We start from the raw sequence: 18,948 nt of genomic DNA, 5'->3' as shown, positions 1-18,948 counted from the left end.
AAATACATCTCACCAGCATGACAAATTAGACATTTGGAGTGACACTCACATTTCACAATTGGCAAACCCAGTGGGCCACCTGTGCCAGAGTAAACACTGTGTGAAACTGTGACACACCAGTGGCTTTGGAAAAAATGTTACAATTTTACACCCCATGAATAAGAATGGCCAACATGCCGCTGTCACAAAAATCAAACCCAGGCACTGCAGAGTGACAGAAAACAAGATGTAAACTGCCACTTCACTAACTTTATATTTGCTATGGCAATTTCATATTTTCCACACTGCTGCCAGTTTTAGACATATTTATGAACTAAAAAGAGACTCAGACAGTAAAGCAGTGAGCTACAAGCAACAATTCCTCAGAATTAAAAAAAGTCTTAAAAGAAGGATTTTCTGAAATAATAAAACATGTGCTTTGTTAAAGCTGTGGAAAAATTACTTTCATTATAACTGCTCAGTTACAGTTGAAGAATTGTTCATGTTATAGCTGCAGGAAAAAAATATTTGTAGTCATGCTTTAAAAAAACAAGCTAATGGTTTGAAGAACCTAAGTTGTATCTTTATATAAACGCTAGATCTAGTTGACACAGACACGAGGATATCTGCTGAAGCTTAACTCTTTTGTTCTAAGTACCATCATCAAACCAGTCATTAAACAAAGAAACGAGTATTAGGTGTTGCTCTATTCATGAGAACTTATTTAATCTACATCTGGAAAATGCTTTTTACAGCTATAAGCCATGGTGGGTTTCAAGTATTCTTAAACACCATCATTATAAAAGATATTGTGTGCTTCTTACTTGAATGCCATGTACACAAATATATATGAAGTGTGGAGGGATCATAACAACACATCATAAGAGGCCCTAAGCTGTGATGGAAATACAGAATTTCAAGGCTGCAATTAGGATTGGATGGAAGTGTAACCTACCATCAAGATATAAAGTGCCAGTAGCATTGTCAGACCCTAACATGATGTCTTGACAGTTACATATTCTTATCAACAGCTCACACTCCAAAGATATTTAATTTGCAGCTTTATAAAATGGAAAACAAATAATTAAAAAGAAAAATCCTCATGTTTCATGTAATTTGACCAAAACACTCACCGGGCACATCAATAGTTATGGCTTTGCTTACAGCAGTGCTATAAGTCTTCATAGCATCGATTCAACAAGATGCTGGAAACATTCCTTAGAGATTCTGGTCCATACTGAGGTTACAGCAACATCCATGATGTTAATCTCCTGTTCAATCATAACCCCAAGATGCTCTATTAGACTGAGATCGGTTGACAGTGGAGGTCATTTGAGTACACCGATTTCATTGTTGTGCTCAAGAAACCAGTTTGCCATGATTTGTGTGTGAATATGGTGTATATGTTTATATATGCAACTGCAAAGTAACTCAGAGAACAACACTACTTTAATTAAGAGAAACTTTATATAAGTATTAAACATCAGATGGCGTTTCTCCGTGAAATAACAACATTTCAAAGAACTCTAGCTGATTACAGTATCAAATCATCTGTCGGTGTGTGGGAAGTTTTGATTTAAAAAAGGCATTATGTGAAGATGTTGCAGGATAATAAAGAAACATGGTGCTCTGAGATCTTAGTTTGTATCAGATCAAAAGTGAAAAACCTGTGATAACTTTCAGATAATAAAGAGATTCTAGTTATTAGAGATGAGAGAGAACAAAGGGGCTGGGTTGAAAAGAAAGGAAGGGGGTAGATGAAGGAAATGTTTGTGCACAGAGAGAATCAGATAGTAAGATGGAGTGTCTGAGATGAGGGAGGAGAATAAGGTTGAGAGCGGAAAATCAATAGCAAACGAACGGGAAGAGAAATAAAAAGTAACAAAAAGGATGAGGAAGCCTTATGGAAAGATGAGCTCAGAGACTCCTTGCAGTCATGGGAACAACTGTGTGTACTGTTCATGTGTTTGTAATTTAACAAGTGTTTGTGAAGTCTGTTGCTGTTTGAAATAGATGCAGTTGAACTAAAGTCAACTAAATAATGATATTATCAGGTAAAAACAAAAAAACAAAAAGAGGAATGAACAAAGTAGAAAAAGAGAACATATACACAGTGTCACCGGACAGAGTGGTGTGAACCGAAACTGGACTCAGGCGCAGAAACCCAGAACAGAGACAGCATTTAACAATATTTTATTGGTTAGGCTTAGACTTTGGAAATGTGGCAAGGACAAAAGCAATGAAACGTAGAGCTTGGTGGGGCATGTCCTGGGTAACGCAGAAATAGAGAGAGGGAACGGGGCCTGAGATGCAGACTGGAACTGGGCAGTAAGCAGTCACATTACAGGAGGAGAAACAGAGCGATGACAGGAGTGCGACAGGGATCCAGGGTGAGCTGAGTGGCGTGGAGAGGCTGACCTGAGATCCGGAGGTTCCAGATGGAGTGTGATGGCAGCAGGGCGAGGCACACAGAGTGATTTCCAGAATGGTGGCTTGGTATCCTGAGTCCGAGAGTAGAGCGTGAGCCAAGGTGAATCCAGAAACTGCAGCACAAGAAAGTTTGGCTAACAAGGTAAATCACAGAGAGACCTTGAAACATGAGGCCTGGCTACCAACATGGGTTGATGACGAACTGGCAGTGAATGAACGTTAGCGTGATGCTTAAATCACTCTGACTTGATTGCTTGCGATTAGCTCCAGGTGTGCAGGAACTGGAGGAGGTCGCCCTGCCCAGGGGCGGATCCCAGGTATGTTCAAGAGCCTCACGAAAATCTCAGCCACCCACCGCGGACCATGACACACAGCTACATTTATGAAAGGTTATACACACGTGTCATGTAACCAGTGGCGGTCCTAGCCTTTTTGGCACCCCGGGCGAACACTCCAGTATGAACACAAATCCACCAACTCGAGGATCACCAAAACATAACCTAATAGACCTACACCCTAGTTCACAGATTCACTTTGTCTAAGGTGTATTTCTGGGATTTCACACAACCCAGGATTCAGATCAGGAATACATAATGGGCTTGGATTTACAATATTATGAATGAAATGTGCTCTATTTGGGCTCTCGTGCTCACTTTTCACGTATAGAATTTCGAAAAAACATTGGTGCAAATTATAAGTCTGTATCATAATGTCTGGTGTTTTCATGTTTGTTGTTTTGTTTTTATTTTGTTTTATTTTGCGAGTTGGTTATTAGATGCCGCTCCAGCCAGCCAGAGAATCCCCCACCGCCACGACCCCTCCTTCCTGTGCTGCAAGCAGCAGGCGCACCTCGCAAACGGAGGGCGCCCTTACTCCCAGCAAATGGGCGATAGAAAACCAATCAGTGCCTGTACCATTCCCAATATGCGCTGGCTGATGTCGGGGCAGCATGAGTACGAGCAATTTTTTATTTTAATTTTTTTTGCCGATGCCCGTGATGCTGCCCCCCACCACGATGCCACCCCGGGCAACCGCCCGTATCAAAAACCGCTACTGCATGTAACATTTTGAAGGTATTAGAGTTGGATGTCTCAAGACTGGTCTTGGTCTCGAGACCACTTTTACGTGGTCTTGTCTTAGTCTCGACGGACTTTGGTCTTGGTCTTGTCTTGGTCTCGCTGTCTCAGTCTTGCTGTCTCAGATTGACATAGTGGTCGGGAGATTTGGAGTCAACAGTATCCATGGCACACAACGTAACATTCGATAATGTGTCATGCGCAAAAGCCTCAGCTCTAAGAGCTGTGCTTAGAGAGTGCTTTGTAGTGAATCAGAAGAGCCGACTCCCACTGAGCGAGAGCCGGCTCCTCACTTAATTTCCTTATGCTGCTCAGCTCTCACACAGTGGCTCAGCTATGCTCCAATCCCTCCATATTTTGGTCACTCACATGCGAGGATATAGGATAATATCATTATGTGAAAAACAGAGAGGGTGAGAGACGCGACAGTCAAGTGGAGCGTGCGTCTGTCCTCTCAGGAAATGAGTGAGACAGTAGACAGCGGTGAGGAGGGCTGTGCGAGTGCATCGCAAAAACACATAAATATGCCTGACACCTGTAAACGAAGCAGCATCTAGCTGCAGTTTAAAGACTTTTTTGTCTCGGTCTCGTCTCGACTTTGTCTTGGACTTGACTTGGTCTCGATACCCTCTGGTCTTGGTATTGTTTTGGTCTTGGATTAGGCAGTCTTAACTACAAGTCTAGAAGGTATGTTGCTGTAATGCTATAACATTACTTTATTTGTATTCAATTCAATTTATATAGCTCCAAATTACAACAGCAGTCACCTTGAGGTTCTTTATTTTGTAAGGTAACAACCCTACAATAACACAGAGAAAACCCCAACAATCAAGCTACCCTCTTTGAACAAGCGCTTAGTGACAGTGAGAAGGAAAAACTCCCTTTAAACTGATGGAAACCTTCGGAGACCATCTGCAGTGACTGGTTGGGGGTAACGGGAGGGAGAGAGGACAAAGCACAGGTTAAAATACACAACACAAAACATAGCGGGGTTGATGAATTCACTTACTATTACTAGTTTTTAGAATGTCTTTAGCATTTTACTCTTACGCTTTCTTAAACATGATGATTTTATGTACACAGGTTGACTTTTAATCAGAGCAGAGCAGTTGTTACGTTTAGACAGTGAGTTATACAACACTAGACCAGGATTCCCACATTAAGGTCTCCCACTTTGTTGCACTATGGGCCTTTAGATGCAGCTACTGAGCAGTTATGGTCGCGGCTGTTACCCGGCAACATTGAAAGTAAACTTTTTTTATTGGCAGCAGCAAGTTGCAACTCTCAGCTAAGACTAATCCCACTAGCCCGCACACCACAGGCTGCCGTTATCTGCCAACTAAGTTACTACCCCGTCACATAGCTAAAAAGAGCAGACTGCATATTCTTCTCACTGGTATCATAAAGGTCTTTTTATTCACCCCAGGCTTGATAATCACTTTAAAGCTGATGTTGCTCATTTCATTGCTGTTTCAGTTCACCACTACATACTTTATGTAATTCGGTGGACTTGCAGTAAAACCAGCTGCTGCCTCATTTGCCGTCTGTAGATTCTGAGGTTGAGACAGTAAAAAAGACTGTATGCATTTATGAACCAAGCTGCTGCCCTCCCACTCCTTACCACTGCCGCTGTTTACTATGGCCAAAGCAAAATGATGAGAATATTTCATTTACTTCCCATAAGCTTTTGTGGATTCATTAGCTGTGGCTAATCTTATGAAAACTGGAATCTAATCTTTATAGTGAGGTTAATACATCACCACTAAACATTTGACAGATGTTGACATTTCTTGATGTTCTTATTTCTTTCTTGATTGCATTAATCATACTTTATTAGTTAGTCAGTTCCTTGTTGAAAATAAATTTTCTCATTATTGTTTATAGATGTGTAGGCAAAACAGCAAGGAGAGTAACAAGGAAAGTGTGTAGTCAAAGAAAGATGCAATTTTCTTAAAATGAATGGAAGAACTGAACTGAGTTGAGACAAATCCTCTCGCCTTATAACATAACATCTCTTTATTTTATTTTTTATTTGCTTCATACAGACAGGAACTGCTGTTGCAAATCTACAGTAATATACAAGAGGTGCACTGCCATCGTCTCTGGGTGTTTTGGGGCCATTAGCTGTGATGTGGCCAGAAAGTACAGCTTGTTCCTTTTTGTCCACACAAACTCTTTTCTTTAATTACTGACTTCATGAATACAACCTTTAACTCGAATCTCTTTAGCCGTTTGTCAACTTCCACTGTAGACATACTTGATTTTTTTTTAAACACAGTCTTGTCTTGTTTAAACCATGCAACAAATACGTACACGTGGTCAGCTTGAATGTGTCCAAGTCTTTGTTGCATGTGTCTACATGCATTCATATTTATGTGTATTGTCACAGATGGCAGCTATGCACAGTTGCTCACTGTAACCAACCACATGTACAGAAGCTTTTTTTTTCCCATAGAAATTTGCATTTAAAGGTCTTGCAAATACCTCAGTGTTTTATCACTTTTATGTCCAGTGCATGTGTGAATTTTCCTTTATAGCCTCATAAACAGTCAATCAGGACACACACACAGCTCTCCAGACTCTACTGTGATTTGGCATGTCCTTGTGTGTTCACAACCTCTCAATGTCCCTGTACTTCTTCCTCAGGATGGAAACCTGGTCTCTGAACAACACTGGGTCCAACCTCATCTGGGAGTGCACTAAGGGCATGAAACCTAGCCAGTGGCTAAAGGCGTTCATGCAACTCTGTCGCTGGGCGAAATGGTCCGGGTCAGCCCAACGAGATGACACCTTGGAGCCCTTCATGTGGGAAAACAGAGAGAGAGTGAGAGAATAGGACTGTATTAGCGTAATACAATCAGCAAAAAGAAAACACATTTTTAAACTTTTATTTAAGGTGCACATTGACTCGGGCCAACAGGTTTAGAGACAAAGTGTATGAGTGGGTCGACTTTCACTGGGATTTCAATAATATATTAGTGCAGGGAATCTCTGTAGAGATGGCCAGATGGCATAGAGGGAGTTGGTGGAACAGCTGGAAAAGGTGAAACATTTTGTTGGAAACTTTGGAAAAAAAACTTGTTAGCAAAAAGTTAGCAGACACCTATTATTTCACAGACAACCTAGCCAGCATCTATGTGTCTGTCTCTTTTTCAATTTTCAGAAAGTATTTCTTTCAATTATCTTTCTGGAAACATTGAAGCATATTCATATTGTTTAACATCCGCAGACAAATCAGTATCCTTCACACCACTTGTTAGACACAAGTCGAAACCTTTGTCATTATAGCAAATATGGAATTGGCTTGTTAGGCTCTGAAGTATTTTTCCATCTTTTAAACTGTAATCAATGCTCTATAATGTAGAAACCTTCACTTTTGTCTTTCCAGCTGTGCAGGCCTGTCTATACTATCCAAGCCCCATTGACTTGCCTACAAATTTCCCTCTTTCATCAAGCTGTGACATTTGTGACTTGTGGCAAGCTTTTGTCCTTATTGAGCCATAGATAAGAGCCACATGATGTATTGTTCAGAAAGGCTCTTTTCCGAAGTTGGATTTTTAAACTTTCATCACTGCAACAAATCCGTCAAATGGATTTTAATTTGGGTTTTCTTTCCTAGATGTTCTATTTTCACTTTAGGTCTCTAAAATCTATGATTGTTTCTGTGGTAGTAGTTACACAGGTAGTGTGTGATAGTTTGTGAGTGTGTGTGTAGGAGGGTGAGAGTGGCTTGAATTTAAAAGTAATACATGTATCGTGTCATTATTGAACTCCAAAGGAAAAAAGATTTGCATAACTTGATGTTTCACTGATTAAAGGTGGGTTACTTTACATTTCAGTGGGAGCTATGTTGTGAAACTCATCCAAATGACTTCTTCAGTCAGTCTTGTCCCTCCGTAACTGAACAGATCACTTGCATGAGACAAAAGGTTTCTCCACCTAAAAACGCTATATCTAGATGAACAAAATTAACGTCCTGAGGCTTCCCCTTCATTTCTGCTGATATCCTTCTGTCCTGACGCTCGTTTCCACCCACTCCTACCTGCCTCCACTTTCTTCTTAACCTCTCATTTGCACTATTCGTTGCTTTGAATGGCTGACCCCAGCGGTTTATCCACCTTCACTAACTCTACTCCTTAGATATTTACTTTTACGCTTGTGTTGCGTCTTGCTTTTCCTGACTTTCATTCCTCTTCTATCCAGAGCATACCTCCAACTCTCTAGGCTCTGCCCATGTACTCACTGCTCACACAAAAGATTGCAATGTCGTCTGCAAACATCATATTTAATGGAGACCTCTGCATGACCTCATCTGTCAACCTGTTAATCACCAATACATAAAAAAGCGGTTCAGTGCCAATCCCTGATGTAATCTCCACCCCACCAGCAGGAAGTGTGGCAATTTACTGCTGATCAGTCACACAGTGCATTACTTAACAAACAGTTAATGCAGAAAAAGGTGAACAAACAGTCATTTTAGATTGTTTGACCTGGGTGAGACAGAGTGCAGTCTGTTCAGCAGAAATCTGACCTACAAATAATTTTTTATAGTCACAGTGAGAATTTTAAACTGGGACCTAAATGTGACAGGAAGCTAGTGAAGGGACATGAGTAGTGAGGTGATAAGGGAGCATCTGTTTGACCAAGTAAATAGCCTAACAGTAGAATTTTGAAATGCCAGCAAACAATGTGTACTTGCAGACAACAAGTTGTCAGCATCCAGGTTGCTGCTATAGATGAACCCGAGAAAGTGCAGTTGTAGGGTCAGTAGAGCCCTTTGAGAGGGGGTTGTAAAAGCTGGAGGAAACTTATCTTCAGATAGAAAAATTTGAACTGCTAAAGAATATCCAGTGACAGAAATGATCTGGGCCTAAAATACAATATGACTTGTACAATAAAACAGCTTAAAAATGTTAATTCATTTAACATTCTGGTCCAGGTATCCCACAAGATGTCAGCTCTTTCCTCTTACGCCATTTTAAATGTTAAATCTGCTGTTGCTTGAAGCGAAGTCACAAATCATGGGTGAGATTGAGGAGGTGGGGGTGCACACAGGAAAAAAAGAAAGAATGAGAGAGCGAGTGAGGAAAGGAGGGGTAAAGGGGGGAGTAAATCTAGGTTTGTCGTGCTGCTTTCACAATTAAGACATTAATCACTACGTCCATACTGCTGAGTCATCGTCCTGCCTGTGGTCAGACCATCAATCAGAACCTGACAAAGGGCTGGCCCCATGAACACACACACTCACACAAACACATGCACATACAGGGATCTCCCAAAGAGAAGGTCAGGGCTGTATGTGGCCTGAAACTTTTCTACCATTTCTCTTTTAATACTCTTATTATCTTCTTCTTTCCTTAAAAAGAGGTCTCTAAACACACAGCACTTTTATCATCTTTAAACTGTGTTGCTACTGTACAAAATGTTTTGATGGACCAACGATGTCATGAGCAATGAATTAAAAGAAGCCTCCATTTGGTTTTTCTCATGCCCTGCTTGCATATTAATGCTGTCTCTAATACTTTTCCACCGATCAGCAGGTGGTGGCAATAATGTCCACGGAAAAGATTAAATAAGACTACCAGCTGGCACACAGTGCACAGAGCTAAACTACTCCAAACAGAAGCATTTGCAAATGTTTTATGGGGAATGAATTACATTTTGGACTTTGTTAACAAACACTGAAATTATCCCAAAAGGGGACTTTAACAGGGGGAAGCTTGGAAGGCACTTTGGCTTTGGATAACTGCAAATTCATTGAATGTAACCATGAAAACTTAAACAAGTATGTAAGGCACAAGTGACTAATTATACAATGTCTACAAAGAAATGATGGGTAGTTGGACTATATATAACTAGTTTTTTTAATCAGGTTGTGGGATGACTGGGTTTCTTTCTTAGCTCTTGAACACCAGCCCTCCTTCCAGCATTTTTAAACCTTGGGAAGTTTTCTTCCCTTTTTATTGTCCAAATAACATTTGTAAGTGATTCATTCCATGTTGAAATGGAATGTGATAAAGCACTACTCAAATTCCCTTGCACATTTTTTCACCTCAAAGTTATTTTTTCTACTGAAAGGCTCAGATGGCTGTTGAGGGACTGGAGACTGGTCTATGAGTGGTTGCTGGAGGTTGCATGCTGTTGCTGGTTGACATAAGTCACAAAGAGGGTGCTGCACCAAAAGGTCCTTGTGATTACTCTGGTTGTTAGCAGATTACTATGGTTGACTGTAGTTTACATAGGATACACCGACTTGTCTGCGAACACCTGTAAAAATGTTCCAGGTACCTCAGACCTCGTGTGTCGGAAAAAGTGAGGAAAACCAGGATTTGTTTTGTTTCTTTCTTCTTGGGCTTTCTGATCGCAAAGTCTGAACTGCATCCAGCACAGAAATAACTGCATTATGCTGCTAAAACAACTTTGGCTCTTTGCTAGTATCTGAACAGACAGAATACTAAAGCTAACCAAGGCAAGGACACCGAGTGATGTTAAAGCTGAGCGAATGCCGACCCCAGCCCAGCTACTAGACCTTGAACTTCAGCAGGTAACAAATGGATGCGCAGTCAGGCTGCTGGTTTTCATGAATTTCATTCATTTATTCATTTCATTTTCTTTATTTTGTGTTGTCAGCTTTGTGTTCATACCTAAACACTAAGATAAAGAAAATATGTTTGTCCTCAATAGGATAAGGATTTATGTTGGTGTGTTGATATTGTTAAATCTCAGATAATTTTTATAGAGAAACACAAAAGTAATGTATTCATTTGTGTAATTAATTATTTTGTCCTGGGATTAATAAAAATACGCTGCATTGGTTTTAAGAGAAGTGCTCTTTGTAATATGTGTAATAATTAATTTTTTCCAGTATTGATTGCAACACAATCACAACAAAGATGGGATGTACCTCCAACATGCACAAACATTTGTCCGTACAGTATGCAATCACAAGGAGGTTTTTGGTGTAGCACACTAAATGCCCACAACTGCTCTCAACCACTCACTAACCAATGGGAGAATACACGCTTTTTGATGTTTGAAAGGGGTATGTGTGTAGGCCTGTGTGACTGGGGCTTTAGCAATTAATTTCAAAGACAACCAGAAATCCCCAGCAACCACTAACCACGAACAGAAATCTCAAAGAGGTCGAGTAGTGATATGAATGTGAGTAAGGAGCTGGTACATATTACAGAACTGGAATAAAGAATTCAGTCTCACTTTCTTTAACCTTAAGAATGCCAAACAATGATTCAGAGTTTTTGTATTGCATCTGCAAAGTAATATGCCACACTTCACAAAGCTTTTACAGACTACCATTGTGGGAAAGGACATGCTAAGGTTGCGGAATAAACACCTGTCTGTAGACTGAAAATTGCACACTATTGTACTTGTGATGACTACTTTAACTGAGGAAAAATGCCATTCTGAGAACACTGAACAAATTCAGACAGAGTAGGGGTAATTTTTTGACTTGGCCTCTGTAGCCATAAAAGCAAGACAGGATAATGTCAAAACAGCTATAGATACGCATAGTAAAAATCTGAGCCTGTCTGTGGCAGAGACGGAGGCAGATACATTCTATAGGAGACAGTGAACAAGTATACAGTCTAAGTGTATCGATAAAAGTAAAACTCTGTCCAACCTGGGTCATCATGGTTTCCTTGTACTGCTTCTTCTGTGTGACTTTGATTGGAGGTTGCTTGGTCACGGCCGAAACGAGGAAGTTCATCAGGATGTCTTCACAATTAGCCATGCGGTCCACCATTGTCAGCAGGCTAGCCGGTATGTAGTGAGTGAACAAGTAGTGATAGTATCTGATGCATAAAGGAAAAGGGCAGATTAGGGATTAGGATGTGGGTGTATTTTTCATTTTAAAAGCCACAATTCTGTTTTATTTGGTTGCAGTGTTGCACTCTCAGCAGCATGGGAGCACTAGATCACTGTCAGTGGTTACCTCCCTGACAAGGTCTCCCGCCCCTCGCTCTTACACACAAATGCATACACACACACACACACACACACACACACACACACACACACACACACACACACACACACACTTTATAATGTTCCTTCTGGCACATTTTTTTCTACCTTACATTTCCATTTGACAGTCTAAATAACAAAAATAACTGAATAGGTGCATTGAGCATCCTAACAATAGAACAACAAGAGAGCTGTTTATCTGCATGACAAGATGCCTTTAATCCCTTTGGAGAGCATCACTCTTCTCCATTCAATTTACCGCTCTGCTTAATACTTGAGTTTACCATTTTTTATTTTAGCCCTAGCATTGCATTTTTGACAATTGTTTCATGATACAACAGAGGTGGAGAAAGATTATATTATCCCTTTTCCTAAAGATGAATTTTAATGCGGTTTGCATCTTAGAGACGGGATAAGTATTTCTGGGAAGCTGGTGGAATGATATGCAGAACATCTGCACCATGAGACAAACTGACTGCAGCACTAAAAGAGAAGCTGGACTGCAGTTTATGTCTTTACGTAATTGCTTTTAATGAGTGCTTATACATTAGCACCACTGCTAACATAAAATATAGCAGCATTAAATTTACAGAGGCTATGTGCATAGACAATACTGACTAATAAAAAATATTTAAAAATCCTTTTTTTAACATTTTATATATATTTTGTTTAACGATCATTACATGAGTCATCCAAACTTAAGATATAAATATAACCTCTCTAAAAATGCTGGGGCAAGTCTCAGCAATAGCTTTAAAGACTTTTTCTTTGAACAGACATGTAGGTAGAGTTGTGTGTGTGTGTGAACTTTAAAATAAAATCATGAGTCATATCTCCAAGTTTTCTTGGTGCATCCTCTATATGATTTTTTATATATATACTCTAAAATATGAAGGTCCTTTGCAGCACAACACAAGAAGAAAAACAAGTCAACTGTCATATCCGCAGGTGTAGGTGTGTGGCAGGCAGAGTTGTGGACCCAAAAACGCAGGACTTGGCAACACAGAACTGAACTAAAAAACACAGCTTTAATGCTGGAAAAACAGGCAACAAAAACAAAAGGCAAAAAACCCAACTGAACAGTGACAACCATAAAAATAAACTGACTCAATCAAGAGAGGAAACACAGACAGAACCACCACCTACGATGAGGGAGAGCGCAACAGAGAACAGAAGGAAACACAGACAATATATATACAAGGAGGATAACACACAGCTGACACAAATCTGACTGATGAGACAGAGGAAGCAAAAGTGAACATAATACATATATATATAAATAGAAGACTATCAAAATAAAACAGGAAGTACAAACACTGAGACTAAGATTCCAAAAGACAAAACACAGTTCAGGGGGTCAACCAGACCTCAGGGCAAAACTCAGTGGCTGAGGCTGGCAGTGGAGACGATGAAGGTGTGGAGGTGATGGTGGCAGAGACCCACTGCAATAGGACTGGAGTCTGGCGATGGTGTGGTGGGCGGAGACCCTCGGGCGACAGGACTGGAGGCTGGGAACAGTGGAGATGAAGACCCCTAAAGCAGCTTGGCAGGTGGCCAGCATCAGTGGCGAGCCATATACTGCCATGGTGTGGAAGCCTCGGGCCCAGACGGTGCAGAGACTTCTGATGAGGACTGGGGCCCCGCATTCCACACAGCGCGCTCTGGTTGCTTAGGCTGGGAGTACGCACTGCACGCAGCAGGCTCTATGCTCTAGATGGCGCTGCTTGGCCTAGCACCCAGCAGATGCAGGAGACTGCCGCTGCTTGGCTGAGCACCTAGCAAATGGCCACAGAGTTTTGCAGTTATCATTCCAGTCAGCGTCGAGTAGGAATTTGTCAGCTGTTGAAGGATGAGGAGGTATTCATGTGCTGCTGACGTGACAACAGGAGGAGGAAAGCATGAAGAGAGCAGTTTTTGCAGTTCTTCTTTAGCCTCGGTGAGAGCACAGACCATCTCCGGAGACCGAGGAAGTTGGAGGAGCAGAGGGTTCCTCTGGATAATTTGTTCCTTATGCCCATGACTTAGGAGATGTAAATCAAAAGACTGTTCATCCGTGTTAGAGCCAACCCACATTCTTTCAGGGCTGAGTCTGCTTGGTCCATTATTTGGTCCCGTTCTTCTGTCATATCCACAGGTGTAGGTGTGAGGCCGGCAGAGTTGTGGACCCAAAAACCCAGGACTTGGCAACACAGAACTGAACTAAACATCTAAGCATTGGGCAACAAAAACAAAAGGCAAAAACCATCCAGACAGACAGAACCACTACCTACAATGAGGGAAAATGCAACAGAGAACAGAGGAAAACACAGACAATAAGACAAGGAGGATAACACAGCTGACACTAAACTGACTGACGAGACAGGGGAAGCAAAACTGAACATAATACACATGAAAACAGAAGACCATCAAACACTGTGACCAACATTAAGACACATGGGCTTGACACAGGGACTGGGGAGAAAACAGACAGACACGGGTACATGACTGTGAAGGCTGAAAGTCAAAGAGATGAGACTAAGGAAGACTGAACTCTAGAGACACCAATACAGAACTAGAATGTAAACCATAACAAACACAAAAACAGGAGCATGACATCAACACTTCACGGCTGAAGGCTGTAAAATTACTTAATTATTTACTTATCTTGATCCAAAGATCTGCAGAAACTATTTGTGCTGCAGGGCATTTATCCTATAGGAATGTAATTATTCCATGTCAGGGCCTATATGTCCTAGGTACAAACCATGATTGAAGGCAATCATAAGTTCGCCATGTACTGAAAGGTGTTGTTGGCCTTTATATACATGGCCCATAATCAGACCAAAACTCTAATTCTAAAACTAGTATCTTTGAGATTTTCGAGGGATTTTTTGGGTAGAAATCAAGGCTTCTAAACACAACTTGCAGCTATCCAGTGGTAGCAAGAATACAATTACAGCCTCTCTTAAATAAGCTCAAGAAACAATTTTATTTTAATCAACAGGAGCAGTGCCTCTACTCCTCCCAAACGGCCGAGGTTCGAACCCTATCTAAGAGAAAACCCAGAGACTGTTCTGAGAGGTTATTTCTGCTGCTTTTATCTGTAATCTTACTCATTAAATCACGACATAATGCTTGTAGCTACAGGTGAGGGCGGGAAGGCAGGCTGACTAATAAGTTGATAATGTCACCTTCATGCTCTGGCACACTGTCTGCATCACAGACGATGCCATGTGCCATCTTTCTGTGCCACTCTTTTGCCATTCACGTCAATACAACTTCACTGATAAGCAAGAAATCCTGTGGGTTTGCACCTGTGGTAAAAAGCTGCTCCTGTAAGGACCATGGAGTACTCATTGGTCCACTTGGAAGTGTAGCCCCAGCGTGATCTGGAACTATCCCAGTAGTGGCTCCTTGCTGGATAACCAACAATACGGTCAGGAAAACTTTGCCATACAGTGAAGGCAAAGTCCACCTGGTCAAATAGAAAAGAAAGGTGTTGAATAGATTAGATGTGTAGAGGAAATGAAAAAAAGAAAAGAAAAAGAAGAAGCAAAGGTGGAAGCACAATGAGAAAAAATGGAGAGAAGAAAAGCACAAAGAAAAGCAATACAGCTTATTCAGAATATTTGCGGTGTGGTAAAAATTGCATTCAAAACACCTGTCAAATGGCATTTAGCCAGCTAAACCAACAAGGCCGTCTTCTAAACAACTTCTCTGCCTCTTCACAACTACACAAACAATATTTTTGAGGCCATTTCGCAATGTTTTCATTCCAGCTGAAGCACTTCATGTTAAAATGTCATTTAAATATCAGAGTGCACTCATTGATCAGTTGGAGAGCTCTGAGTCACATTCTAAACCGGGCTGTGCCGACCTGATTCATAATAATTCCCTCTTGCATGATCAAAAGAGGTTTAATTTTTAACTTTTTAAAGAATTTTTTTTTAAAAACAAACAGATTTATGCAACATATTAATAATATCTATTTAACTACTTATCTATTATTCTCAGGTCATAAAATCCCTAACCCCGAACTTAATTAAGTCAGACTGCTCATGTTGAAAATGATTCATTACAGGGTCAGGTGTGCTGTCTGGGCTCCAGGTTTATTATATATCAAAGATGGGGAGTGATGAATAAATATACCCTCCCAGGGGATATTTGTGCAGGTAACTTCTGGGGTAGTGGAGGCTTCAAAACAGCAGGCAGTGATACAGGGAGACAAATGAAATATTTTCCAACTTAAATTAGGAGGGTGTGCTGGTATATATTATAAGGAAAGTTTGAAAGTGTGTAATGCAGTGCATTTAACAGACTTCTGTCCATTTTAGTGGAAAATACAACCCCACCAATGGGGCATGAACTGTGGTTAACTGGTTAACAGGCTTGTGATTTACACCAACACCATCCCTATTTTGTTGCTATTTCGATCAGGAGTGCTGCGGCCAGGAAGTCAATTTGGCAGCTTCAAAGGAGACTGTGTGTGCATCACCAAGAAACTAGATGCTTTGAGGATCGAGACCCTGGAAGCAGAAACAGGTTGCTGGTCTTGCATTGGGGTCATCTTTTAAGCAGGTGCCAGCTTTGACTGTCTCCTGCTCCATTTTCCTTGGAGACTGCCTACTTCACAATTAAGAAGAAATTTATCATGGCCTTTTTGTGGAGCAGCTGGTGCCCTTGAAGAAGATGGAGCTACCTGACAAAGACCCTCTTTTGAATACCAAAACACCACTGAGACATTCGGCCAGACACACTAGAGAATAAGGGGTTCGGCACATAATGAAATACTTTGTTAGACACACACATCCACACACCCACAGAAATTAATTACCAGAGTAGCACAGGTAGAGGAACTAGAAGTTGGAGAGGGGTGAACCAAAGGTGGATGTTCTGTCATGAACTGAACTACTGTAAAGCATCTGATGTAAGCTGAGAAAAGGTGATTCAAAGCACAGGTCCTCACGAAGGGACATGTTAGCTGTGCGTGTGCACTGTGTTCCTGTATGAAAATGTGCCCATGTGGCAGATATGTGTGTGTGCGTGAGTGAGAGAGAGCAAGAGACCACTTACAAGTGAGTGAGTAACAAAGCACAGGTTCATTGCAATCTGTCTGTCTTAATTATCGTTTAATATGACTGAAAATTTCTAATGAGCCTTGAACACAGTCTGTGTGTGTGTGTTTGCAAGACTTCACAAAGTAAACAGTTACATTTAAAGGTTCATTAAAGTTTATGGTAATGGTGACGGTTATGTTTCAGATTAGGGTAGACTTCCAAGATGTTAATGCAAGACAATGTAACGTTCTTTGAACTGACACAAACACAACACACAAATGTGTGTGTGTGTGTGTGTAATTCATACTGATGGATTCTACAAAGCCAAAATTGATCTGAAAAGTCGAGGGTCAATCCAGCAATAGATCTGCTACAAATCTCTCCTGACATTTGGGTTTAACATGTCCAGTGTTATAAGATGAAAAGGTGTTGCATCAGATTTTAGAGCCCCTATCTCCCCTCAGTGTTTTCAATGCTTTGGTTGTTGAAAAGTTGTGTCTGGTTTTATTTATTTATTTTCCTCTCCATGAAGCAATGCCACAGCAGTGCTTTCACTGCCAACCTCCACCTGTCTTCAGGATGATAAAACTCAGGAAATGTGTTGTAAACTGATCTTGTATCCAGCAGGTTTGGAGTGCTGTGGTGTTGATGAAGTTTTACCAGCAGTCTCAGTGTGATCCAAGATAGCCAGCTGGGTTTAAGGTCTGCATTTTGGGGCTAAAGGGAGCTATAGCAGTTTTGTATTTTGCAGCGTTTTAAGACTATAGCCATTCTCACCAAGTAGTCTCAGTGCTGTGAGGTTATGTCTCATCTTTGCAACTCCAAAAGTATCTTTCATTGATTGCTTAAAGGTTCTTCTATAGATTGCAAAGGTTAAGCATTTGGCGTTCAGTGCTGCATGCCAGCACCACAGTCTATTACAGCTTCTACATACAAACATCAGCTGAATCTCCAAACAGTTAAATTAAATTAAAGTTAAATTATTAAATATGCAGCTCCAATATCAAGACATATTCTCTTCAAGGTAAAGGTTTATAATTTACATGTGTATGCGGAGCACACCAGGCTTCCTTGGTTCAAAGGGAAGTTAGGGTAGACTGAATTTGTGCTCCAGATTTTTTTTCAGCAAATGTCCAAATGGTAAATGTTAGGGCCCCAGTCACAGAAGCCTAGAGACCAACTGGTGACCATTTGGCAACCACCGTTCACCCCAAACCAGTTGCAAGCGTTGAGTGGCTGGATGTTGCTTGTTGTCCCTATGTGAAATATACTGTATTTCAGTATTGCACCGAAAACCACATTGTGATGCCTTTGGTCGTGAGCAGATTGCCTCTTTGTGACCAGTTTCACGCATGAACCTCCAGCTTCATCAACCAGTAGGGGACTACACGTTTTTCCCTAGTGACCAGAAGTTGGCAGGGGGCTGCAGACTGGTCTCTAGGCCTGTGTGACTGAGGCTTTGAAGTAATTTGGAAGATGCATGAGAAAAGCCAAAGGAGGATGTAGGGATCGATAGAGGGGTTAAAAAAAAAGTTTTTTTAATTAATATGATCCAAGAATATGTTGTCTTATTTTATCAAAACTGTTTCAAAAACTCACTACAAAGCACTTAATTTAAAGGACCCTTTTATGTACTTTAGAGAACCATGCACACAGAAGGAAACTAAGAGCAGTGTTGGGACTAACGCGTTATTAAGTAACGCGTTACAGTAACTACGTTATTATTGTGGTAACGAGCACGGTAACTAGTTATTATGCCAAAATCAGGAACGCGTTAGTCGTTACTGGGATTTAGATAGGGTCGTTACTCGTTACTTCGTGTGGTGGCTATCGCGGAGCTTCCACAGATTCAATAACATTAGCAAGTGTTGGAGGCCAGCAGGTGGAAGAGAAGGAAAAGAGACCCGAGGCGGCCGCCGGTCCAAGTGTGAACTGAACTTCAGGTAAGAAATTATGACCTGCAGTCTATCTGGGTCAGATATAAACCAAGTTTAGGTGGAGTTTATTTTCGTTATTCTGACTTTTTCCGTACTGCGTACTAGAGATGGCACGATACCACTTTTTTATGTCCGATACCAATACCGATATCATAAATTTGGATATCTGCCGATACCGATATGAATCTGATATAGTGTGTTTTTTAATCAACAAAACGTTTTTTTAATATCTTGCTGCATTTTGTATAAGTTTATACTCAAGTTTAAATAAACAACAACACTAAAGCTATTCTGTTATACCTGTATGTAAAAAATACACTGCGTCCAAAATATTTCATAGTTCAGCAACACTGATCAATCTAATAAAGTTAAACCTGCTCCATCCTCCCTATTCTGGTATTTTAAAGAGTACTTAGAAGAAATATTAAGCAACCTAACTAATAGGGTTGCAAACTCCCAGCAAAAAACAAACAAACCACCCTCCACCTCATGATGCTTAATCGATGT

General features: G+C 40.8%; 1 protein-coding gene across 1 annotated transcript in view; it reads right to left on the bottom strand.

Moving 5' to 3' along the window:
- Positions 1-5,478: 5,478 nt before the first annotated feature.
- LOC146501934 (exostosin-1) overlaps positions 5,479-18,948 on the bottom strand; it is a 331,006-nt gene continuing 317,536 nt past the window's right edge. Inside the window, exons 11-13 of the mRNA XM_085132477.1 lie at positions 14,762-14,922; positions 11,125-11,296; positions 5,479-6,284 (exon numbers count right to left, since the gene is read on the bottom strand). Coding sequence (XP_084988603.1) covers positions 6,096-6,284; positions 11,125-11,296; positions 14,762-14,922 — 522 coding nt within the window. The 3' untranslated portion in view covers positions 5,479-6,095. The remainder of the gene's footprint in view (positions 6,285-11,124; positions 11,297-14,761; positions 14,923-18,948) is intronic.

Source organism: Neolamprologus multifasciatus, chromosome 15 (genome assembly GCF_963576455.1).
Source record: "Neolamprologus multifasciatus chromosome 15, fNeoMul1.2, whole genome shotgun sequence".
Taxonomy (NCBI): domain Eukaryota; kingdom Metazoa; phylum Chordata; class Actinopteri; order Cichliformes; family Cichlidae; genus Neolamprologus; species Neolamprologus multifasciatus.
This window is presented reverse-complemented; position numbering and strand designations above follow the sequence as displayed.